The sequence below is a fragment of the Miniopterus natalensis genome, chromosome 2, assembly GCF_054644295.1.
Source record: "Miniopterus natalensis isolate mMinNat1 chromosome 2, mMinNat1.hap1, whole genome shotgun sequence".
NCBI lineage: Eukaryota > Metazoa > Chordata > Mammalia > Chiroptera > Miniopteridae > Miniopterus > Miniopterus natalensis.
Window position 1 is genome coordinate 87,851,158 of NC_142082.1, and position 26,124 is coordinate 87,877,281.

At 38.0% G+C, this 26,124-nt stretch overlaps 1 protein-coding gene across 1 annotated transcript; it reads left to right on the forward strand.

Annotated features, from left to right (window-relative positions):
• The first annotated feature begins 13,142 nt into the window (after window positions 1–13,142).
• RFXAP (regulatory factor X associated protein) lies at window positions 13,143–25,371 on the forward strand. The gene is made up of 3 exons (XM_016197259.2): window positions 13,143–13,893; window positions 18,823–18,930; window positions 23,921–25,371. Exons 1-3 carry the CDS (start codon window positions 13,411–13,413, stop codon window positions 24,029–24,031), a joined length of 702 nt encoding a protein of 233 aa, XP_016052745.2. The 5' UTR covers window positions 13,143–13,410; the 3' UTR covers window positions 24,032–25,371.
• Window positions 25,372–26,124: the final 753 nt, after the last annotated feature.

The following is a 26,124-nucleotide window of genomic DNA, read 5'->3' on the forward strand; positions in this document are numbered from 1 at the left end:
GAGAATTCATTAGTGGTGTATAAAAATGCCATCAATTTCTGGGTGTTAATTTTGTATCCTGCTACCTTTCTGAATTCATTTATTATATCTAGTAGTTTTTTGGTGGAGTCTTTAGGATTCTCTATGTACAATATAATGTCATCTGCAAATAATGTCAGTGTTGTTTCCTCCTTTCCAGTTTGGATGCATTTTATGTTTTTTTCTTGTTTGATCACTGTGGCTAGGACTTCCAATACCATGTTGAATAAGAGTGGTGAAAGTGGACACCCTAGTCTAGTTCTTAGGGGAAATGGTTTTAGTTTTTGCCCATTGAGTGTGATGTTGGTTGTAGGTTTGTCATATATGGCTTTTAATATGTTGAGGTATGATCTCTCTATTCCCTCTTTGTTAAGAGTTTTTATCAAAAATGGGTGTTGGATATTGTTGAATGCTTTTTCTGCATCTATTTATATGATCATGTGATTTTTGTCTTCCAAATTTGTTTATGTGATCTATCGTGTTTATTGATTTGGGAATATTGAACCAGTCTTCCATCCCTGGAATAAATCCCACTTGGTCATGGTGTATGATCTTTTTAATATATTGCTGTATCCAATTTGCTAAAAGGCTGAGAGGTCTGAGACTTTTAATGTCCCAGTCTGAGGCTCTCTACCATCCCCCAAACAACTGTGCCCAGCAAGGTTATCCTGGACTTCACAGAGCTGAAGCAAACATTCTCTTTTTGGGGGTGGTGCTCACAGCCTGCAAGCGTGGGAAGAGAGCTTTACCTCTCCTTCTTGGGGCTGCCTGGTGGAACTCACAGAAAGCTCAGATCAGTCTCCCAGCAATGCAGTCACAGAGCTCAGCACTCACACATCTCTCTGACAGAAGCCTCTCCTGAGGATACAGTCCAAAATTCCCAGTTCTGCATGGTACCAGTGTTCTTGCACCACCAAACCAAGCAAGAAGGTGTAGAAACTCAGCCCCACATGAGACTCTAATCTCTACATTTGGCTGGTCTCAGCAAGTTAGGTGCGGATATTCCTACCTCCATTTGGGCTCCTAAGTGCACAGCATGGGCCAATAATCCCAAACCTGCACTGATTGATTCTCTGTGGTGCCAATCCAGCAGGACAGGTCAGGACAGGGGGCTACACAGATGAGGGGAGGGTTCCAACTCTGCACTTGATGTGGGAGAGACCTTTCCCCTTTACCCAAGCAAAACAGTTTAGTCACTGACTGGGGTTCTGGGTTTCTGCACAGTGCTTTCAAGAAAGTAGAGGGTCTTTCAAAGTCACTGCTGGTTGTAGCCCACAGGCTCCTCCACTGGACTAAAACACAACAGCGCAGCCTCTCCAGCAGTTGGAGCCTGGAGGGAAACTCTCAGGCTGGGGCTGCTAACAATAGCAGCGCCCTTTCACTAGGAAGTTGTGGACCCAGTTTTACAGGCAGACAGAATACCCCTGGATCCCGCTTCTTCCCATCTCTGCTGCTCTGTTTTGGGGAACCCTACATGAGGTTGAGACCCCACACTCTGAGGGGGAGGAAGCTTTGCAGCTTCAATATCCCTCCTGCCTCTCAGTAGCTATGCCTGCTCCAGGGAGGTTCTGCCTTTCCACAACTCCACTCCTCTGACTAATCTCCATGTGGCTTCTTCAGTGCTCCCTAGATATATTTCCAATCATCTACATTTCACTTGTTTTTTCAAGCTGATTGTGCTGTAGTTTCACTGTAAATCTGTTCCCTGACTGGGAGCAAGGGCATGCAGCCTTCAGCTAGCTAGTCTGCAGCCATCTTGCCTCTCCCTGTATCACATATATTTTAAGTATACTATTAACATGATGAAGTGACTACTGATGATGAGAAAAAATTACAGAATATATTTTGTCAACTAGATTACCTGCTTCCGCAGATAAAATTTAAATGATGTAAAATCAATATAATTATTTCATAGATTTTTAAAAAATCTTTATTGATTTTAGAGAGGGAGGGAGAGATAGAAACATCAATGATGAGAAAGTTATCATTGATCGACTGCCTCTTGCATGCCCCCAACTGGGGATCAAGACCGCAACCCAGGCATGTGCCCTGAGCAGGAATCGGACCATGATCTCCTAGAACCTAGGTCTATGCCCAACTGCTGAGCCATGTCTGGCTGGGCTTTCATAGATTTTTTTAATCAGTTATAATAAAAATTAAACAATAATAATATATTGTTTCTCAATACTTATTTTGCAATGATGCAGTATAATTGCCAGCTGAAAACAATTTTTTTGTGGCATCCAGAATATGATAAAAACACATGGTTCTACTTTGCTAAGTGAATTGTGTACATGCATCTACCTTTGTTTTTTATCCTTTTGGAATGTTTAAAGAAGAGTTAATATAAAATCAGAAATAACTCCATTAATTAATTAGACATTTTCATCTGTAATATAAATTCAGACCTTTCCTCTGAATTTATTAAACAGAAAATAAATATATTATTAAAACCAGCCCAGCAGCCAATATATAGTATTATTTTTGATTGGAGGTAGAAATTATTAAACATTTCATTAGGTAAAATGAGTATTAATAGTAATATATATATATTATTTGGTAAAATTTTATTTTAACTCTCTTATTAAATAATGCACATGAACATATATCACAATTTTTTTTATCTTAAATATCTTGGTATTTATAAGAATCAACATCATGAACCTATAATACTTGGGAAGTTCAAAGGTTCTTTTCATTTCAGCTAATAAAGCCCCAGAAAGGGGGAAAAAGAATAGCTTTACACAGGAGAAAACTGACAAACACTACCTCAGACAGAAGATCAAGGTCAATGTCAATAGTGATATCATGTTGATAGTATGTACCTTAGATATCATGTAATAATGATAGCACTTTACCTCTTTTTTGTTTTGTTTTGTTTTTTTATTAACCTTCACCCAAGGATATTTTTCCATTGACTTTTAGAGAGAATGAAAGGGAGAGAGGGGGAGAGAGAGAGAGATGAATGTGATAGACACACATCAACTGGTTGCCTCCTGCACATACTCTGACCCATGAGTGGGGAGTGAACTCAAAACCCAGGTATATGCCCATGGCTAGGAACTGAACCCACAATCCTTCAGTGTGTAAGCTGATACTTTAACCACTGGGTCACAATGGCCAGGGCACACTTTACCTCTTTAGTCGTCCTCCACAAACCTGTAATTCCAGTCTAATCATGAGGAAAACATCAGATAAATCCAAATTAAGAGACATCCTTCAAAATAACTGGCCAACCTCAAAATTTGAAGGTCATCAAAACCAAGAAAGTTAGAGAAACTGCCATAGCCAAGAGACGACTAAGGAGACATGATGACTAAATGCAGTGTAGGATTCTGAAACAGGAAAAGAATAGTAGGTAAAAGCTAAGAAAATCTGAATAAAATATGGATTTTAGTTAGTAATATAGTAACAATATTGGTTTATTACTATGATAAATATACCATAATAATGTGAGATGTTAATAATAGGGGAAACTGGACTGAGCTTCCAGTCAAGGTGGCACATTAGGTAAATGCTGTACTTGCCTTCTCCCATGGCTTCACAATTACAACTAAACTATACAACAACCATCATTGAGAACCACCTGAAACCAAGCTAACAGAAATCCCATAACTAAGGATATCTATAAAAAGCCACACTGAGACTGATAGGAGAGGCAGAGAATCAAATGGGCTGGTCCCACACCCATGTGTGGCAATTAAAACTCAGTAGGGATATCTCACTTGCAGACATTCCCTCTGAGGAGTGAAGAGTTCCAGCCCCACTTGAGACTCCCCAGTCCAGGGTTCCAGTACCATGAAGAGAATTCCCCATAACTTCTGGCTGTGAAAACCAGTTGAGATTGTGGCTGACTGAGACAGAGGGCTGCTGGAGTCCCATGCATTCCTTTTAAAGGGCCTGCACATGAACTTACTCGGACTCACTGACTCTGAGTACCAGCAATGCTGCAGCAGCTCAAATGACACCAGGGACTTATGAGGAAGAACTGAATTGTTTGGCATGAGAGCAAGAGCTGAAGGGGCAGCTTTCTCCCAGGTACAATACTGGCAGAGGCAATTGTTCCTTTGCTGAGTCCTCCCCCTGCAGAAGCAGGCAGGTGTTATATATGAGTCTCTATTAATTTAGCTAACACTGTTCAACCTGCCCTGGTGATTCCCTGAGACCCCATCCCACCCAATCTTCAGGCCCACCGAAGCTGCTTCTAGCAGCTTTTCCATACAAACAGCCTGTCCTGGTGCATGCTGCAGACGTCCCTAAAATCTCTCAAAGGTACACAAGCCATAAACAAGCAGCATCTGACCTTGGCATATCCCATAACTCTTGCTAAGCAGCCCCAAGCCCACCACAAGCAGTATCCAGTCTCAGTTTACAGCTTAGCCACTTCCAGGCACTTCTAATCCCAGCATAAATGGAAACTATCTACAGATCACTTTGTAGCTGATACCAAGTGACCCTGGAAGGTCACAGGCAGTGGCCAACCTTGGCCTGCACCTTCCAAAAGGCATTAGAACCATGGTGACCAGCTTCAGACCACACCAGAGCACCACCCAACCACATCCATGAATGACACACTCAAAGGGAAGGAACCAGAGCTTTGCTAAAGTGAACCCTGCTCTGTAGGGTCAGTGCTGGCACAATAACTCCTCCACTATAGTCATGACCAGTCCTCACAACCAACCAGCCTGAGGATAAGTCATTCCCATTGACATGTTGACAGCAATCAAGGCTCAACTACTATAGGAAGACACATAAAACCCACCCAAGGAACAGACCTGGAGAACCTGGCTCAGGTGACCAGAGAGATTGTGCCACTGGTCTCCTCAGGACACCTACTATATAACACCATTCTAGGAAGATGAGAAGACATAGAAGCTCTACCTAATACATAGAAACAAACACAGGGAGGTATACAAAATGAGGATACAAGGAAATATTTCCCAAATGAAAGAAAAGAACAAAACTTCAAAAAAAGACCTAAACAAAATGGAGACAAGCAGGCTATCAAATGCAGAGCTCAAAACACTGGTTATAAGGATGCTCAATGACAAAGAGATAGAAAACATAAAAATGGAGAAAGAAAACAAAAAACAACAAAAATGAAGAATACAGTAACTGAAATAAAGAATACATTAGAGGGAGTCAATAGTAGGTTAGATGAAGCAGAGGATCAAATCCGTGATTTGGAAAATAAGGTAATAGCAAATACACAATCAGAACAGGAAAAAAAAATGATAGTTTATGGGGCCTCTGGAAGAATATCAAGTGTACCAACATTTGTAGCATAGGGGTACCAGGGGGATGAAATAGAGAATAAGAAATTGAAGACCTATGTGAAAAAAATAATAAAGAAACATTTTCCTAACCTGGTAAAGGAAACAGACATACAAGCCCAGGAAGTGCAGTAAGTTCCAAACAAGATAAACCCAAAGAGGCCCACACCAAGATGCATCGTAATTAAAATGTCAAAAGTTAAAGACAAAGAGAGATTCTTAAAAGCAGTAAAAGAAAAGCAGTTAGTTACCTACAAGGGAGCTCCCATGAGACTGTAGGCTGATTTCTCAACAGAAATACTTTAAGCCAGAAGGGACTGGCATGAAATAGTCAAAGTGATGAAAAGCAAGGACTTATAACCAAGATTACTTTACAGCAAAGCTTTTGTTTAGAATCAAAGGACAGATAAAGAGCTTCCCAGACAAGAAAAAGCTAAAGGAGTTATGTGCTTTTTTTTTTTTTTTTTTTAAAGTTAAAATGTTAAAGGGACTTCTTGAAGAAGAAGAAGAAGAAAAAAGATTAAAAATATGAATAATAAAATAGCAATAACTACATATCTATCAATAATTACTTTAAATGCAAATGGATTAAATATTCCAATCAAAAGGCATAGGATGGTGGCTTAATAGATAACAAAATAAGACCCTCACATCTGCTATCCATAAGAGACTCACTTCAGATCAAAAGATACACACAGACTGAAAATAAATGGAAGCAAAAAGATATTTCATGAAAATTGAAACTAAAAAAAAGTATCTGAGGTAGCAATACTTAACCAGAAAAATAGACTTTAACACAAAGTATATAACAAGAGAAAAAGAAGGACCCAGCAATTCCACTTCTGAGTATTTATCCTAAGAATCCCAAAACACTGATTTGAAAAGACATATCCATCCTCATGTCCACTGCAGCATTAGTTACAATAGCCAAGGTACAGAAGCAACCTAAGTGTCCCTCAATAGAGGAATAGATAAAGAAATGGTGCATGTATACAATGGAAGATGACTCAGCCATAAACAGGAATACAATCTTGCCATCTGCAACAACATGAAAATACCTAGAGGATATTGTGCTGAGTGAAATAAGTCAGAGAGAGAAAAGAGACAAATGTCATATGATTTCACTAATATGTGAAATCTATAAAACTAAATAAATGAACAAACATTTTGATGCTTGCCAAAAGGGAGGGTGGTTGGGGCACTGGGTGAAAAAGGGGAAGGAATTAAGAAGTACATGCTGGTAGTTAAAAAAGAGTCATGGAGATGTAAAATAGAGCATAGGGAATATAGTAATATTCCCTGTGTAATAACTACATATGGTGTGAAATGGATACTATATTTACCAGTCAGGGCACCTGCCCAGGTTTCAGGCTCGACCCCCAGTAGGGGGCATGCAGGAGGCAGCAGATCAATGATGTTTCTCTCCCATTGATGTTTCTGTCTCTCCCTCTCTCATTATTCTCTCTCTAAAATCAATAAAAACATATTTTTTAAAAAGTAGGGGAAACTGGGTTTGGGCTGTATGGGAACTCTGTACTATCTTCAATTTTTTTGTAAATCTAAAATTATCCTAAAATTTAGAAATTTAATTCTCAAAATAAGAACTACAGATAAATATCTTGAATAGCTAAGGCAAAAACATTTTTAATGTATAAAAAATATTTTTAATTTTCAGCATTTCTTTGCTTTGCCCTCATAGGATTCTTCCCTCAGACATAAATATTCATTGATAACAGACTGGAAACAAAAGAGGCAAAGGCATTAAACAAAACTTGTTATTAATCCCTCCACACAATTCTACCTGATATCTGCCTTCAAAACATTCCCACATGGGCCCAATATATTGTTTATAAGACATGTTTCCCCCTAACCAAAATAAGTAGAAGACAAAGAAACCAGAAAAATTCTTAAGGGTTTTTATTATTATTTTTTTTAACTTTCACAAAATTAGCATTTTGACTTATTATTTGGCACCCTGCGCTTATACAGTTTAATATACCATATTAAGACATGTGATCAGTAAGGTGCATGCCTTTCTCATGTGCAGTAAGAGAAGGGTTATTATAAATGCCTGTGAGCTCTCAGATGGATCAATTTAAGAAAAATAATAGATACAATGAAGGTTGAGGGTTTCCTTAAAATAATTTTTTGCACAAGTCCACCCTTATAAAGTCTTTCTGTACCTAGTTTGAAGACCATTGAAACGTGCTTGAAGTCACTAATCATCAGAGAGATGCAATTAAAACGAGATCTCACCTCACACCTGTTAGCATGGTTACTGTTAGCAAGTCATTAAATGACAAGTGCTAGAGAGGGTATGGAGAAAAAGGAACCCTAATACACTGCTGATGGGAATTCAGACTGGTGCAGCCTCTATGGAAAGCAGTATGGAGTTTCCTCAAAAAATTAAAATGGAACTGCCATTTGACCCAGTGATCCCACTTCTAGGCATATATCCTAAGAAACCCAAAACACCAATTAGAAAGAATGTCTACACCCCTATGTTCATAGCAGCACAATTTATAATAGCTAAGATTTGGAAACAGCCCAAGTGCCCATCAGTAGATGAGTCGATAAAAAAGCTGTGGCATATTTACACCATGGAATATTATGCAGCTGTAAAAATAAGGATCTTGTACCCTTTGGGAGAGCATGGATGGACCTGGAGAGGATTATGCTAAGTGAAATAAGCCAGTCAGAGAAAGACACGTACCACATGATCTCACTCATATGTTCAATCTAATGAACAAAATAAACTGATGAACAAGATAGACACAAAGATATGGCACCAAGAAGCAGTTGAACAAATTTCAGAGGGAAGGCAGGGGTGGGGTATAGTGGAGGGGGGATTAATCAAAGAACTTAAATGCATATATACATGACCTATGGACACAGAGAATTATGTGGAGAAGTCCTGGGGGGGGGGGTGGATGCCTGGTGGAGGGGGACATCTGTAATACTTTCAACATTAAAGAAAAATAAAAAAAATTAAAAATAAAATTAATAAAACTTTACACAAAAGAGTCCATCAGAAAACTACTAGAACTGATAAATATATTCAGTAATGTAGCAGGATACAAAATTAATATTCAGAAATTGGTAGCACTTTTATACACTAATAATGAACTATCAGAAAGAGAAACTAAGAAAACAATCCCATTTACAACTGCAATAACAACAACAAAATAAGGTACCTAGGAATAAATTTAAGAAAGGAGTAAAAGCCTGTAGTGGGATAATTATAAGATACTGAAGAAAGAAACTGAGGAAGATAAAAATAAGTGGAAGCATATACAGTGTTCATGGGTAGAAAGAATTAGCATAATTAAAATGTCCATACTACCTACAGCAAACTATAGATTCAACTCAATTCCTATTAAAATACCAGTGGGATATCTCTTAGAACTAGAACAAATATTCCAAAAATTTATATGGAACCAAAAAAGCCCTGAATAGACACAACAATCTTGAGAAGTAGGAACAAAGTTAAAAGTATCACATTACCTGATGTAAACTATATTACAAGGCCACAATAATCAAAACAGCATGGTTCTGACATAACAACTGGCATATAGATCAATGGAACAGAATGGAGAGCCCAGAAATAAACCCAAGCTTTATGGTCAATTAATACTTGACAAAGGAGGCAAGAACATACAATGAGGTAAAGATAGTCTATCCAATAAATTGTGTTAGAAAAATTGGACAAATAAGTGCAAAAAATGAAACTATACCACCTCCTTACACCATGCACAATAATAAACTCAAAAGATTAAAGACTTACTGTCTCAAAACCATAAAAATTCTAGAAGAATAGGCAATAAAGTCTCAGACATTTCTCTTAGCAATATTTTTTCTGATATATCTCCTCAGGCAAGAGAAACAAAAGAAAAAATAAATAAATGGCACTACATCAAACTAAAACGATTTTGCACAGCAAAGGAAACCATCAACAGAATGAAAAGTCAACCAACTAAATGGGAGAACATATTTGCCAAAGATACATCTGAGGAGTTAATATTCAAAATTTATAAATATATGCATTCAGGAAATAGTCTGAGGATCCATTATGTGTTTATCACTAGATAATAAAACCTAATACCATTATGGAATATTGTTGAAAATCATCTAAATGTCCATCAACTGGCAAATGGATAAATAATACAATGAAATACTACACAGCAATCTAAAGGAATAAACTACTGATACAAAGTGGATGACACTCAAAAACATTATGCTAAGTGAAAGAAACCAGGTGCAAAAAACTATATACTGTGATTAAATTTATATGAAATGTCCAAAGAGCAAATCTGCAGTAACAGAAAGTAGATCAGTCTCTCCCTGGGGCTGGGAATAGGAGCAGGGATCGATGGAGAATGAACACAAAAGATCTTTTGTGATGGAAATATTCTAAAATTGGGTTCTTTTGATGATTGCCCAACTATAAATTTACCAAAAATCATTAAATTATACACTTTCTGTGGGTGAATTTTATGGTATGCAAATTATATCTAAACAAAACTTTTAAAAATACCCTGCTGTGATTTATCGAAGATCGTAACAGGAATTTGTACTATGATTTCAACAGTATTGCCCTCTGTGGTGTGCTGGTAAATTTTTATTTTTATTTTTTTAATTTTTTAAAATATATCTTTATTAATTTCAGAGAGAGGGAAGGAAAGGGAGAGAGAGAGATCGAAACATCAACGATGAGAGAGTCATTGATTGAGCCCGCAACCTGACCGGGAATCGAACCCTGATTGCCTGGATCCTAGGCCGATGCTCAACCGCTGAGCCACGCCCGGCCAGGCTTGCTGGTAAATTTTTTTAAAAATTATTAGAATGTTCAGCACACAATTTACAAATAATGGTAAAATACACAAGACTATTGTAAATTCCATATGCCCATACTTCAGTGTAACTTGCTATTTCTTGGAAAATCCATTATCAGTTTTTTATAATTATTTCACCACAAATAGTGGCACAAATTCAAACTATAAATAAATCCTTGATCCCTATCCAATTCAGCAAAGAACTTGCTGACATTATTAACAAAGAGTATAGTTCTGACATGAATTTTGACTGATTTTTATTTATACTAAGACAAAAATAAAACAATTTTTATGCAAAGATTTATACCAGAACTTCACTTGTTCCAGAATAATGTAAGCAACTTCTTGTTGAAATCATTATATAGTTCTTCAGTTTTGGGAGGCTATAACAGCCACAGACATGGAAACATTTTAAATTTAATATTCATTAACATCTTCACTATTATCTTCTTAAATCTGGAGACAGTCAACAATAAGTCAGGCCCTGCTTTGTAGCATTGACAATTTCCATAGTGTAAATACACCCACCTTGGCTGGTTTTGAGTGACCAATGTGACATCATTCAATACAGAGTTGGGAAGAGATGTGCAGTATCACACCACTAAATAGTATTTCCACATATAGATACAATACTGTTAACGTAAGAAGCATTCAAACCTGTGAAGAGTTTTTGTGACTTTGAGCCAAACTGCCGACAAATGCCTGGAAAGAGAATCTCAAAGAATTGAGATAATGCTCTGGAGAATGGCAGTTTTGCACCCTGTTTTATACATTACAGTCAAAAGAGGAGACATAGATGGGTTACATGAAATCCACTGGTGATAGGTTAGGGAGCCAGGAGAAAGCAAAGCCGGGAAATCTCTGGGATTGGATAAAAAGTAAAATGATAGATAGACACTTCTTTTACCTAGGTGGGTGCAGGACAGTTTACAGTCAACAATTAACATGATAACAATGATAACAAGGGAACCTGTGGTCTCCACAGAGCATTGCCTGTGCTTTGAGGGGTCCTGAAAAAGGATAATTACTTTGTTTTTGCAAAGGCATGTTAATTGCGTATGTTATCACAGATGCAAAAGAGATTAAACTTTGTTATGAAAAAATACTACCTTAGGACATGCCTGTCCGCCACAAACTTCCTTTAGTTTAAAAGTTTTAATTTCAAGTTTTAAGACCATACTTTGTGGTTACTTTAGGTCTTTGAGTTTGCAAGGCGACCATGCAATGCAGGCTTTCCCTGAGCTTGTCAGGTTTAGCATATGGCCCCCTTTGGTCCACAAGACAAATAATCTTATAAACACATCTAATAGTAAAATATAATAAAACAATTAGAAAGTGATGACTTTTGAGTTTTTTAACCTTTGTTTTTAATATAATTAAATTGTAAGTTTATATAACTTAATTTTTAATAATGGCAGTGTTTAACTTCCAGCTTATTAAACTGCTGAAATTTTAATAACTGGCTCTCATCTCCCAGTTCTAGCATACCACTGACTGCTTATTTTACAAATAAGATAACTGAATCTCAGAGAGGCTGTCACTAACTAGCTCTGGTCACACAGGGCAGTGCCACCCAGGTCTAATTCCAAAACTTCTCCCCTTCATTATGCCTCTATTTTTATTCTATTTTTTAAAATTTATCTTTATTGTTGAAAGTATTACAGATATCTACCTTTTCCCCCCATTGACGTCCTCCACCCCGCTCCTGCCCCCTCCCAAGGCCTTCACCACATTCTTGTCTGTGTCCCTGGGTATGCATATATACATATAAGTTCTTCGGTTAATCTATGCTCCCTCCCCCTTTAGTGGGTGAACTACCCACACAGCACCCAAAATGTGAATGGATGTATCATTTTTGGTTAGTCATTGCTTTGCTTTTCCAATAGATGATATGGGGAAACCTCACTAGGCCAGGAGTAAGAAATGAATGGAAAGACAAGTGTACATGACAGTTGTGTTCAGGACATGGTGGTAGCTGTTCCCACCTGGGATTTGACTAAGTCAAGACTGAGCATCCAGCAATTGCACAACTGGTAGAAATAATAGATCGTTCATTGTTTTTTAACCTTTTGTCATTCAACTTTTTTTTCACACATTTTCAGTGTATTTAATGAAAACATTATTTAAGACTTACCTTAGAGGTATTAACAATTAGATATATAAGTTTCTGAGAGAGAACAACAAATTTATCAAGAGTAGATCATTTAGCCTTGGCCCTTGCAGCTAAGTGGTTAGAGTTTAGGCCTGTGTACCAAAGTCCCCATTGGATTCCTGGTCCAGGGCACTGCCTGGGATCCAGGTTCAATCCCTGGCTTGGTGGGGGCTGCCTGCGGGGAGAAACCAATCATGTGTCTCTCTCACATCTCTCTCTCTCCTTTCCCTCTCTCCCCCGCTCTCTTTCGCCACCTCACCTCTAAAAAACCAATGGAAAAAATATCCTTGGGTCAAGATTAACAAGAATAAATCATTTAGATCGCAACAAAAGTACGATTTGGCCCCAGGTCTGGCCCACTCCCTCTCCATTATACCATTTTCAAATAGGTAGTCTCTGCCTTCACTGACGCGGAGCCAGGCCGCCTCTGCCTTCACCGACGGATATCTGGTGATGCCAGGTTGTGACACTACCACATGCTAACTTCACATCTCCGTTTCAGGCAGTTTGCAGCAAAATATCTTGTACAATCAGCGTCCTAAGGCCACAAGTAATGAGATCACTCAAGAGAAATCTTAATTTACATATTGTAAATTCCAGCACAAAAGTGCATTGAAACGTTTGAGAGAGTGCAGGTTTGGACAGGGAACAGCGCTCTCCTGCCCCGGCCTAGAGACTTCTGCACCCGGCCACCTAGAAGCAACAGCCACCGCCGCGGGTGGGGCCGCTGGACCTGCACTTGCGCAGTCAGGTCCGCCGCGGTCCTACGCTCAGCCCCGCCCCTCAGAGGCTCCGGGTTCGCTGCTTAGCTCCTGCGTAGACGCGCTAACGCGCCGACGACGGAGGTCGCGCAGGCGCAGTTCAGGCGCCATCGTGGAGCCCGTCTCTTTTCCTCTCGCCTATTTTGAGTCTCGTTTTGGAGGTGACGTTGGGTCCCCAGGGTGCTGAAAAGTTGGGTTGCGGACCCCCGCCAGGGCTCAGCATCACGGAGGTGCAGGGCGTCGCTGAGGGCTCGGGGCCGGTTGCCGCCTGTGGTGCGCTCCGCCCCGGGGCCCCTGCCCCTGTTCCTGCTCCGAGTCCGACCCTGGCTGCGGCCCACGTCCCGGCTGCGGCCTCGCAGTTCACCTTGCTGGTGATGCGCCCCTGTGGAGGGCCGGAGGAAGCAGCGGCCGAGGGCGTCCTGAGGCAAGTTCCCGCCCTAGGGGGCAACACGCGCGCGGGCAAGCCTATTAGGTATCCGTGTGACGTGGCGGGGGATGGAGAGGAGGACGCGGGGGAGGAGGAAGCGGACCTCCTGGACACTTCAGATCCCCCGGGGGGAGGCGAGAGCACAGCTAGTCTGGAGGACCTGGAGGACGAAGAGACCCACTCCGGGGGCGAAGGAGGCAGCAGGGGAGCCCGTAAAAGGGGCAGCGGCGGGGGCAGCATGTGCAAGACCTGCATTTACGAGGGCTGCAGCGAAACCACCAGCCAGGTGGCCAAGCAGCGCAAGCCGTGGATGTGCAAGAAACACCGCAACAAAATGTACAAGGACAAGTACAAAAAGAAGAAAAGCGACCAGGCCCAGAATTGCGGCGGAGCCGCCCCGGCTGGCAGTGTGGGAAACGTCCAGCTGGAGGTATTAGATCTTATTTGGGGTCTTGGGGGGGCGGAGGGGGAAGAAGCAACCTCAGTCTTGTGCAAACCGCATTTCCTAGGCCTGCCTACTGGCCCCTAGATGGGCCAGGTTGCTATGGCTGGACTTGAGGCTTGAGAGTGAGTGCTTGCCTTACAGTTTACACAAACATGTGCAAAGCCCTAATAGTTCTGTTGCATCCTTGTGATAGATGGATAAATTTCAATGAAAATGATGTTGCACATCAGAAAAGCTGTCATTTCAAAAGATCTGGGATATGGACTGGAAGGACAGATAGTAAATGATCCAGTTCATTACTAAAGGATCAGGCAGAGACAGGAATCCAGATGAAATTGGTACTTTGGAGAACGTAATCTCTTACTGTTTTCACTACCCTGTCTGTTCTGTCTCCTGTTTTGAGTATCACAGTTCTTAGTACTCTGTTCCCAGTACCCCTTAATACCCTGTTCTCAGTAAACCCATGCTTGGTCCCCTGTTCTCACCCCTTTTTTAGTACCCCTGGAGAAAAATAATTGAATAATAATGGGATGAAAGCCTCAAAAGATTTTTGGATTGTTTGAATTGGTGTTGACAATTAAAGCCAGTGCTCTGGAATTGGACTTCTGACTGCAAATCTCCACTCTGTCATCTGCTGGCTGTGTGCCCTTGAACAGGTTGTTAAACTCTTTTAAGCTTAAGCTTCTTCATCTGTAAAATGGGTATTAAAATAGTACCTAGTTCACAATGTACTGTGAATATGTGAGGTATTCCATATTGAGTGTCCAGCAGATAGTAAAAGTCAGTAAGCCTTAGCCATTATTACTGTCATTATTAGTGGTATTCTTTGAAGTTGTTGCAAATAAGTAGATACTTCATCCTGTGTGTTTTCCTCCTTAATTCTTCAGTGCAGAGAAAAATTAAATTTTGTTAAAAGACAAAATTAAATTTTGTTAAAACTGAAAGCTGTCCTACAATGTATTTTAAAAGTATTTAAATTGCCCGGCTGGGCGTGGCTCAGAGGTTGAGCCTCGACCTAGGATCCAGGCGATCAGGGTTCGATTCCCGGTCAGGGCACATGCCTGGGTTGTGGGCTCAATCAATGACTCTCTCATCATTGATGTTTCGATCTCTCTCTCTCCCTCTCCTTTCCTCTCTCTGAAATCAATAAAGATATATTTTTTTAAAAAAGTCTTTAAATTTCTTAGTTTGGGGCTGGACTTGAACAGCTGCCTCATTGCTCAAATTTAAGACTTTGTAATTGTTTACAAATGTAATGTTCTAAATATTTCAAACATCTGAAGTCACCAAAATGTAATTAATTCACAGATTAGGATCTTCTGAGTGACTTCTCATTCCCTATTATTCCAGCCAGAGTCCTAATCTGTTTAGGGTAAAAGGACTCCTTTGAGAATTTGATGAAACCTAATGAACCCTTTTCCCAGAAAAATGCACATATGTAGGTATTTAATTTTGCATACACAATTTATGGAGTTCAGAGACCCTGTGGGTCTTAGGTTTAAAACCTACTCTATCCATATCCTTGTAAAATACCAAGTCTTGGATTACAAGGAATTATGGAAATAAACATTTCACTTATTACAGAATGAAAGTTAGGGTGGTTATCTCTGTATGTTCCAAAGGTTCCCATTCACTTCATTTCAGTTCATTGTAGAGAGAGAAGATAATCTGCTTCTTTTCACTTTCCAAGAAAGACATTACTTACCTGTAGCTACCTTTTTTTTAATGGCCCAGCATTTCCACCTACAGTTTGAGGAACATATATAAAAGGTAAATCGATACTGAATTATCGTCTCTTCCTTCACCCCCCCCACCAAAAAAAACCACATCTTAATAATGTTTCTATTCAAAAATAATTTGGGTGTTGATTTAAGGAAGAGAATTAATTGCTATAAGCAAGAAATTATAGCTTACTATATCATTTGTCTTATATTATGGGACCCTTTACCAGTTGAGATTTCAAGAACTGTATGTTTTTATCTTTGTTGATTTGAGTGTAAAGAAAATACTAGTGAACAGTAGAGATATAATAAGGGCCAACTATATAGAACAGCTTTAGTAGTGGAGAGGAGGATGGATCACTGTAGCCCAAGACACTCTGGGAAGGCTTGACAGAGAAAATAGCAGTTTAAGCTAGAAAGGATGGCTGATAGATATGCTTAATCAGCTAAGTTTCTTATGTGCCATACACTATGTTAAGCTGTAAATGAAACCTCACAATGAGATAGGTACTATATTTGACATATGTGGAAACTGAGGCTCAGAGAAGTAAAGTAACATGGCCTAGATCATACAGCCATCAAGTACTTAAACCCAAGCAATTTGATTCCAGAGCCTTCAGTCTTAACCCCACACTCTACCGCTTCCCTAGAATTTTGGTAGGTAAAAAGAAAGAGAGGCACATTTTAGTAAAGAAAGGAAAGTGGTAATATGAAGACACTTTGAGATTACAGCAAGTGGACCATTCTAGCTTGAGTAGAATCTTTGTGAAAAACTCATGAAAGATAAATGTAGAAAAAGGATTTGAAGCCAATTTTTGTATGGTATTGAATGCCAGGCTATGGGGTTTGGATTTGGAGTCTTAAATGACAGTTTCTATTTAGGGAATTACTGGGGCTCCGACACTGCTGGGGTGGATTAAAGTCAAAAGCCTGTAGATGTATAGACTCTTTAGAAGATCATTATAGTAGGGACTCATAGATGATTACATGGGTCTTCTGCTATAGTTTGAGCAGCAAGATTAGAAATTATTAAATCAGTATTTCTTACACAAATCAATGTTAAATAAGGAACAAATGTATATATAATAATTAGTTCATGTATCTAAAAACTGTTCTATGTGAGAGGCACATGAACAAGGGATAAAAGAATTAACCTGTGGGATTGTAATCATTTAATATCTAAAAGGCTATCATTTCAAAGAGGCAGTAGATTTATTTTGCATAGTTCTGAAGTAACTAGTACTTAGCTGAAAATCACAAGAGTTATGTTTTTCAGCTGAACCTAACTAAAAGCCACCTAAATGTTAGAGCTATTCAAAACCAAATGGGTTGCCTCAAAAGTTAGTTAAGCTCCTCAGTACAAAAAGCATTCAAAATCTTTGAAAAGGTAATTCAGTATTTATAGAAGTTCGACTAGATAACTCAAGGTTATTTCCACTGCAAGCTTCTATGATTTTGTGATATTAACATTCTGAATCTACACAGTGCTTTGTCAGGGGTTGTTGAGAATACAGGATATTCTACCGTCAAGTCAATTTCGTCATGCCATTCCTTGTGCAGATAAAAATGAAACAATCCCACAGAATGATGGTTACCAGAGACAAAGGGGGGTTGGGGGAGGATGAAGGGATAAAGAGGGGTAAACATATAGTGACAGAAGGAAACTAGACTTCAGGTGGTAAGCACACAATCGAGTATACAGATAGTGTATTATAAAGTTGGACACCTGAAATTTATATATTATTATTAACCAATGTTATCCCAAAAAATTTAATTTAAAAAAGTTAGTCCCATAAATAAAGAAAAGCAAGACACATTTTATGAGGAGAGAGGAAGGGAGAGATTATTTTTGCTTTCTCTGGGTATTAGAATCCTCTTTTAACAGTTTTTATACATTTTGAAGCCTAAATTGTTTAGGGATTGAACATTTTTAAAATAGGTTGGTAGATTCTCATAATGAAAGAAAAAAGGGGATATTCTAATAGACAATGCAGAGGCCAGTAGAGGGAAGGCCAAAAGAAAAAAAAAAGCTTTGATAACCTAAATGAAGAGCAAAGAGGTGAGTAAACTCACATTAGGCATGGCTTCATAATAAAACATGTATAGTTTTATATTTATTTAGAGTTTTTGGATGTGGTAAATATTGTATCATGTTATTTGTTTTTGTTCTTTTAATCCTTACCCAAGGGGTGAAGATATTTTTTCCATTGATTTTTAGAGAGAGTAGAAGGGAGAGGGAAGGAGGAGAGAGAGAAAGAAACATGGATGCGACAGAAACACATCAATTGGTTGCCTCCCACACGTACCTCGACTGGGGGTACAGATCAGACCTGCAACCCAGGTACATGCTCTTGACCAGGAACCGAACCCTAAACCCTCCGTTGTGTAGGCCAATGCTCTAACCACTGAGTCACAACAGCCAGGACTACATCATGTTTTTCTAAGAAAATGTTTCAGTTAACTAGAACAATAACCATATTTTGTTATGTTAGGAATCTTAAGTGTTTAAGATTCTATCAGATAACTCTGGGTACATACTTGGTAGCAAGTTCTACTGATTTTGTTTGGGTAATGATGTCTAGGGCATGGTGTCATTTTAGGACTCACCTACTTTGTTTATGCTAGTCTTTTCCAATCTGTTCAAAACCAGTTTGTCATTTTTCTCCTTATAACTTTCAAATTTTAAAAGCTTTGTCTGTCATTTGTTTCTTTAAGCAATATTTTACTGCCTCCCCTTTATTTTTTGTTGTTAATTGGGCAAAAAAGTATCAGAATGTCTAATATGTAAGTTGCCTTTGAGTTCATATATTCCACCCAAAGGCAGGCAGACTTTGTTTTGGCCTGGATAGCTTTCTATGAAGAAAATGTTCAATTTCTACTTGGCATTTTTTATAATACTGAAAAATAGCTCACAAGTAACTTTTTCCTCCCCACCCCTACCCCCACCACTTCTGCCCCACTATTGATTTTAAGACCCTTCAAGAGACTGAAGATCCCAGTTTGGAAATCCTAGAGGGAGTGGAAGTGAGGAGTGTTATATCAAGTTAATTGTCAACATTTGTCTATGATTTGTCCAAGGACTGGAAAAGAAGGAAGAGAATCAAAGACCTATTCACTTCATCATTGAAATGCCTGTAATCATGGATTACTTGTTAAATGTTAATCCTATTTGTATTTTTATCATTTATTCCAGGAAAGTACAGATAATATACTCTCAATTGTTAAACAAAGAACAGGAGCTTTTGGGGATCGTCCTGCAAGGCCTACACTTTTAGAACAAGTGTTAAATCAAAAAAGACTGGTAAGTATCTGTAAAGTAGTTACAAATCTATTAAGAAAAGATTTTCTTATAAATGGAAAATTTAGATTTCGAGATTTTAAACATTGTTAAACTGGTCATCAGAATTGAATTTTGCCTCTGCTGGTATACACTGGACCCTCATAATGCTCTCTCAAGACTATATGAGCAGGAATACTTTTTATTTTTTTATATATGTTTTTATTGATTTTTTTTCCTTTTTCTAAGAGAGAAAGAGAAAGTGGGAAGAAAGAGAGAAAAACATCAGTGAGAGAATAACATTCCCTGACCAGGAATCGAACTCATGACCTCTTGGTTCATGGCTGAGCAGTAATACTTTTAATCTGATATCTTCATTGCCTAAGCCAGGATATCTGAGCAAGATGGAATTTTAAAATAGACTCTTTGTATTGAATTCTGGGGTTTGTGGAATAATGCTTTAATGGTATTGAGATATAATTAGACCAATATTTAATAAGGATCTCTTAAAAATTTGATAGAAGATATCAGGACTCACTCAGGAGAGATTACTCAATAAATACTGGAATAATTGGATAATAATTTGATGACAAAAATAATTTAGCTTGTCATATCACACTATACATCAAGATAAATTCTTGATAAAGATTTTTTAAATTAAAAAAAAAAAATTAGGAGTTTATCTCAAAAATCTGGAATGGGAGCTCTGGCCTTTGTGGCTTGGTTGGGCGTTGTCCCATGCACCAGTTTGATCTCCTGTTAGGGCACATGCCCAGGTTGTGGGCTCAATCCCCAGTAGGGGGCTGGCAGGAGGCAGCTGATCTATGTTCAGGTCTCACAAAGGTGTTTCTCCCACTCCCTTCTCTCTCTGAAACATCAATAAAAATGTTTTTTAAAAAATTAGGAATGGGAATTTTTAGTTTACAAGAGATAAAATTTCAAAGGAAAGATTATAAATTTGACTACATAAAAATGAATGCTAAAGTCAAAAATGGTAAAAGTGCAAACTTAACATAGGAAAAATATTTGCTGCAAATATGAAAGAACTATGGTTAATATTTTTGTTATGTAAAATATAAATTGCTGAGGAAAAAAGTTTGGCCTCAATATACTGCAAAAGATATAATAAGGAAAAAAAAGTACTAACATTAGATGATATGGAAAGGTATGCAATAATGCAATATTGATAACACAATAAACAGTAACACAGTTTAAATGATAACGCACAGTGATGTTGAGGGTCCCATGAAATGGGCACTCATTATGTTCTGTTAATGGCATTCTGTATTGGCACAACACTTCTAGAAAGCAGTTGAGCATTGTGTATCAGGAGTCTTTAAAATGGGCATCTCCTTTGACTCAGAAATCATATTTACTGTGAAGATATTCAGAGGATTCCAAGAGAGCAGCAGATTGAGTGGAAGCTACATTGACACTCTCCCAGTACCAAATTGGAATTAAAACAAAATAGAGAAAAACCACCCTGAATAATCAACTGCAACTGAAGACGAGCTGGAGAGCACCCTCACAACCAAGGACCTACAGCGGAGACCACATAGAGAGACTGGTTGGAAGTGCAGAGGCTGGAGAGGGCTGGCCAGGCTCCCACAGGCAGCAGCTGAAGGTCTGGATGGGTATCTCAGCTGTGGGAGGTTCCCACTGAGAACCCTGGAGTCTAAACCCCAAGCTGGATTTCCCAGCCCAGAGCACCAGAACTGAGAAATGTGCCCACCTCACATCTGGCTATGAAAAGCAGTGGGGTTTCTGTCTGCCAGGGAGAGAGCTGGAAATGCAGGCACCCTCTTAAAGGGTCAGTGCACAAAGATTTGTGTGCAGCCACTCACCTTGAGCTCCAGCAGACAGCAGAGTGGATTAGAGCTGTGTGAGGAGAGTCTGGGATTGCTGGTTCAGGGGAGTAGAGCTCGGAGGGCACCCATCTGGATTCCTGTGCCAAGTCATTCCTCTATATGGCAGAGGATATCTTTCTCAGGTAAACATTTAACATCCAAGAAGCTTTTGCCTTGGGGGAGAAGCAGTTGCCCCACCCTGTGGAGTTTCTGCTCCTGATGCTTGTTAAGAGACTGAATAACATTTAACCCCTATGTGCTTTGAGTCTTTGCCTAATCTGCTTCTGGAGCCAGGGCTTGGTACACATCTTGGTCCTTTCCAAATGCATGCAGCCCCAGCAGAGATAACCACATGCTGTGGAGTGCAGAAAGCTTCAAACAGGGTACTCAAGGCAGGTCACAAACAGCACGTGACATTGGCCTGCACCTGAGACCATCCAAATGACTGTGAGTCTTAGCAGATCTCCTAATCCATAGAAACAGCCAGACAGGCAGCCAGAATGGAAAGACAAAAAACTAGCTCCAAATGAAAGAACAAAAGAATTCTCCAAAAGAAGAGCTAAATGAAATAGAGATAAACAATCTATCAGATAAAAGTTCAGAATAGATTGTATGGATGCTTAACAGCATGAGAAAAATGTAGAAACTATGAAGGAAATTAAGAATGACTTGTAGAAATAAAAAATAATAATATTGGAGGGAAAAAAAGAGCAGATTAGGGATGCAGAGGATTGGATCAGTGAGTTAGAAGACAGGGTAGAAACAAATCACTCAATCAGAGATCCAAAAAGAAAATACTACTCAAAAACAAGAGGACAGTTTAAGGGAGCTGTGGGACAACATGAAATGTAACAATTGTCCCATCATAGGAGTACCAGAAGATCTAGAAAGTAAGCAAGGGTTAGAGAACCTGTTTGAAGGAACAATGGCAGAAAACTTCCCTAACCTGGTGAAGGAAAAGTCACACAAGTTTATGAGGCACAGAGAGTCCCAAGCAAGAAGAACCCAAAGAGAACCACACCCAGACACATCATAATTAAAATGCCAAAAATTCAAAACAAAGAATCTTAAGGGCAGAAAGAAAAAAGCAATCTGTTACCTACAAAGGAGCACCCATAAGGCTGTCAGCTGATTTCTCATCAGAAATTCTACAGGCCAGAAGGGAATGGCATGAAGTATTCAAGGTAATAAAAAGCAAAGATCTGAAACCAAGACTATTCTATCCAGCAAGGCTATCATTCAAAATAGATGGTGAAATAAAGAGCTTCCCAGACAAAAAAGGCTAAAGGAGTTTATGACCACCAAACCAGCATTGCAAGAAATGTTAAAGGGACTGCTGGAATAAGAAGTTGAATTAGAGAGTAAGAGGAACATAGGCATAAAGAAATAAAATTGGTAAGTACCTATCAATAATAACCTTAAATATAAATGGATAAAATGCTCCAATCAAAGGACATAGGGTAGCTGAATGGATAAGAAAACAAGACTCAAAAATATGCTATCTACAAGAGACCCACCTCAGAACAAAAGACTCACACAAGCTGAAAAAACAAACAAAAAACTTCAAGGAAACAGTGACTCTAAAGGACACACTAGATCAGGTGGATTTCATTGACATTTACAGAACATTTTTCTGCAAAGTTGCAGAATATACAATCTCTTCAAGTGCACATGGGACACAGAGATAGATCACATCTTAGGACACAAAACAAATCTCTACAAGTTCTGGAAGATTGAAATCATATTAAGCATCTTCTCAGACATTTGCACCATGAAATACTATGCAGCTGTAAAAAAGATAGATCTCTTACCCTTTGAGACAGCATGGTGTGACCTGTGGAGTTATTATGCTAATTGAAATAAGCCAGTCAGAGAAAGACAGGTATCACATGATCTTACTCATGTGGAATCTAATGAACAAAATAAACTGATGAACAAAATAGATCCAGAGACATAGAAGCATGGAACAGATTGATGAATCTTAGAGGGAAGGCAGGGGTGAGTGTATGTTTGGGGAGTGATTAACCTAAGAACTTATATGCGTATATTGATAACCCATGGATACAGACAATAGTGTGGTGAAGGCCTGGTGGGGGAGGGATTTGCAGTGTGGAGGGAATCAATGGGGGAAAGGGACATTTGTAATACTTTCAGCAATAAAGATAAAACATTAAAAAAAGACATTTAAGAAAATAAATACTAAATTTGGATAAAGCATAAAGATGTTGCCAGAAATGTATTTATCATCAATAGTAAAATAGTAGTATAAACAACCTAAATGTTCATCAGTTTCATAACAGTTAAGAAAACTGTTGTACATTTATTTAATAAGATGTTGGGTAGTTTTTACAACTAAGTTTTAAATAAAGCTAATAGGAAATGTACTATACTATACTATAATATAAATTTTATAAATTTAAAATCAGTATTTAATGACAGTATTTCTACATTATTCAGTTTATTTTTTTCAACTAATTGTAGCCATGGTTTTATTTCTTCATCAATTTTATATGTATTTTATTATAATAAAAACATATTAACCATAGTCTATTATATTTGTTTTATTATTACAACTGTATTTTAAAATGAAATGTGTACAAAACGTATTGGTTATTTTACAGCAGTTTTATTCTTTCTTTTTAGAAATTTTTGTAACGTACCTATCAATACACACATACCTATACTTACTCACACGTATATACTATTTTTTATTTCTTCAGAAAGACTTAGTAGGCTCATGGGAGAAATTTGAGTTCCAGTACAAGTCTTAAATGTATTTCCAAAGTGGCATTTTACTGTCATTTTCATATGTAGCCTCTTTTCATTTTCTTTTTTTTTCTTGCTCAAATCCTGGGTCAGTGCTATTGGCTCTTTATATGCTGCCATGTCATATAAAGCATTTCCTTTGTGTGCAAAGTCACCAATATGTTCAGGTTTCACCCACTATTTTTAAGTTTTAGTATTTTGATGTATGACATCCAATTTTACTATTAGTTTACAGTTTAAATGCAGTGTATCAGGTGCAAACATTAATTTAGGCATGTTTTGTTTTCTAAGCATATTGGATCTTGTGTAGGGACTTATCAGAGTAGTGTCATAGCATGAATACAATCTAATCCCATAAGAATAACACTATTAATAAATATGTTTTTTCTGTTTTCTTTAAGTCATTACTAAGAAGCCCAGAAGTGGTGCATTTTTTACAGAAACAACAACAACTATTAAATCAGCAAGTTTTGGAGCAAAGACAGCAGCAGTTTTCAGGAACATCAGCATGAGGGAATTTATTAAGAAGCTCTATATGTTTTTTTTTTATCTTATTGTAGTAGGCAAAAATATTTTTATACTAAGATAAGTGGGGTTAGATATGCTAGTAGAACATCAAGTTATTTTCCTGTAAATGTATGGGTGCATTTGGGGATAAATAAATATTGCATTTTGTACATCCTATTCTTTCAGGTCACCATAAATTTGAAGAAATCAGCTTATCTTTGCAAAAGAACATTTAATTACAATGTATTTTAAACAAAATGTTCTTCAGTCATTGTTACTGAAGATTTTGAAGCAGTTACTTTCTGTGGAAGTTAAGTTAATTGACATTAATCTTGTATCTAGCTCAATGGTTCTCATCAAGGGGCAGTTGGAAATGTTATGGGTGTGTATTTTTGATTGTCACAGTGACTAAAAACTGCTGGCTTTTAGTGAATGGTCCAGAAATGCTAAATGTTCTGCAGTATCTGGAATGGTCTCACACAACTAAGAATTGTCTTATTCACAATGCAAGTCATATTCCTCTTAAGAAATACTGGTAGCTACTTGTGATGGATAAATGTTGTTGAGGCACTTAGAATTGGGTTCTTATAATAACCTTTTTTTTTTTGCAGTTAAGAATGGAGCTTTCAAAGAGATAAACATACTTTATATCTATAGGGAAAGTTAAATTGTTAAATATGTGTGAAATTAGGGAATGCATCTGTTTTTTGGAATGTGCTGGTAAAACCTGAGGGATTAACTAAGTACACTGGAATGAATGCATCTCCTAAAGTTGGCTTCTCTTCTTCATGTTACCTGTTAGCTTTGATCTCTTTTAAAGCAGACACTGTTATGTGTTGAATTTGTCAACAGTAAAAGTGTATCTCATCCCACCAGTGCCAGGACAAAATTATTTTTTTAATACTCATTTCTTTTTCAAAAAGATCCTGAATATAAGAATAACATTCCAGCATTTTGTCATTGTTTTTCAAAATTGATCTATTTTAAGACTGTGTTATTCCTAAGTAATGTTCAAAGAATGATGGATAATCTATATAGATACTTTTTTCTTATATTTGTTCTTAGGAAAACTTTTAAAAGGCAAACCCATCAATAAAAATAACAAGTTAAAGTATTTCCAGTGTTAGGAAAAGAAATGTATGTGTCACAAGTTTAACTGCAAAAATTTGTTAGTTTCTTGGTTTTTAAGCTCTGAAATATATATCAAGTTAAACTGACTCACAGCTGTACCAAGAAGTATTTAAGGAGAGTAGGAATCTTTATTTTTGTATGCTTTAGATTTGCATATCTGTGCAAAAATGCTTTTACCAAAATTATTCATTAAAGTCCAATTGTTGACCTTTGAGTTGTCTGATTCACTTATTCTATTCTGTAGTTGATACAGAGGAATTCATTTTGCATTTGTTATTAACTGTTATTTGTTCTCTAGCTTATGGTGCTGGGAACTTTATTGAATCCCTATAATGGCAAAAAAAAAAAAATCAACTGGGCTTTTTAAAATGGAATAGGAAGAATAGGAAAGGAGGGAACTAGGCCAGTGAGAACTGAATTATATGTGGAATCTAATGAACAAAATAAACTGACATAATAGGTCCAGCAACATGAGTGCATGTAACAGACTGACAAATTCAGAGGGAAGGGGGTGGGGGTGGGAGGTGGGAAGATTAACCAAAGAATTTATATGCCTATATGCATAGCTCATGGACACAGACAATAGTGCAGTGAAGGCCTGAGGTGGGGTGGGGTGGGGTGGGGTGGAGCTAGGTGGAGGGAGGGAAAATGGGGGACATCTGTAATATTGTCAATAATAAAAAGTAAATTTAAAAAAATTACATTTCCATCTTTAAAAAAAGGGATTGAATTTTTATAGATAAATGAAACGATTGGGTTTTTATTTATTTGGGGTAGATTTTTTGTACTATATCCCCAATTTTTTATTCCTCTATGTGTTTGTGACTTTTGCAATGTAATTTTGCTGCTCCTGCCACCAAGAGGTTGAGTATCTTTACCTACCTCTTAAATCGGGAGAACTGAACATGTGACTTGTTTTGGCTAATAGAATGCAGAGGAAATAATATGCCAGCTCTGAGTAGACTTC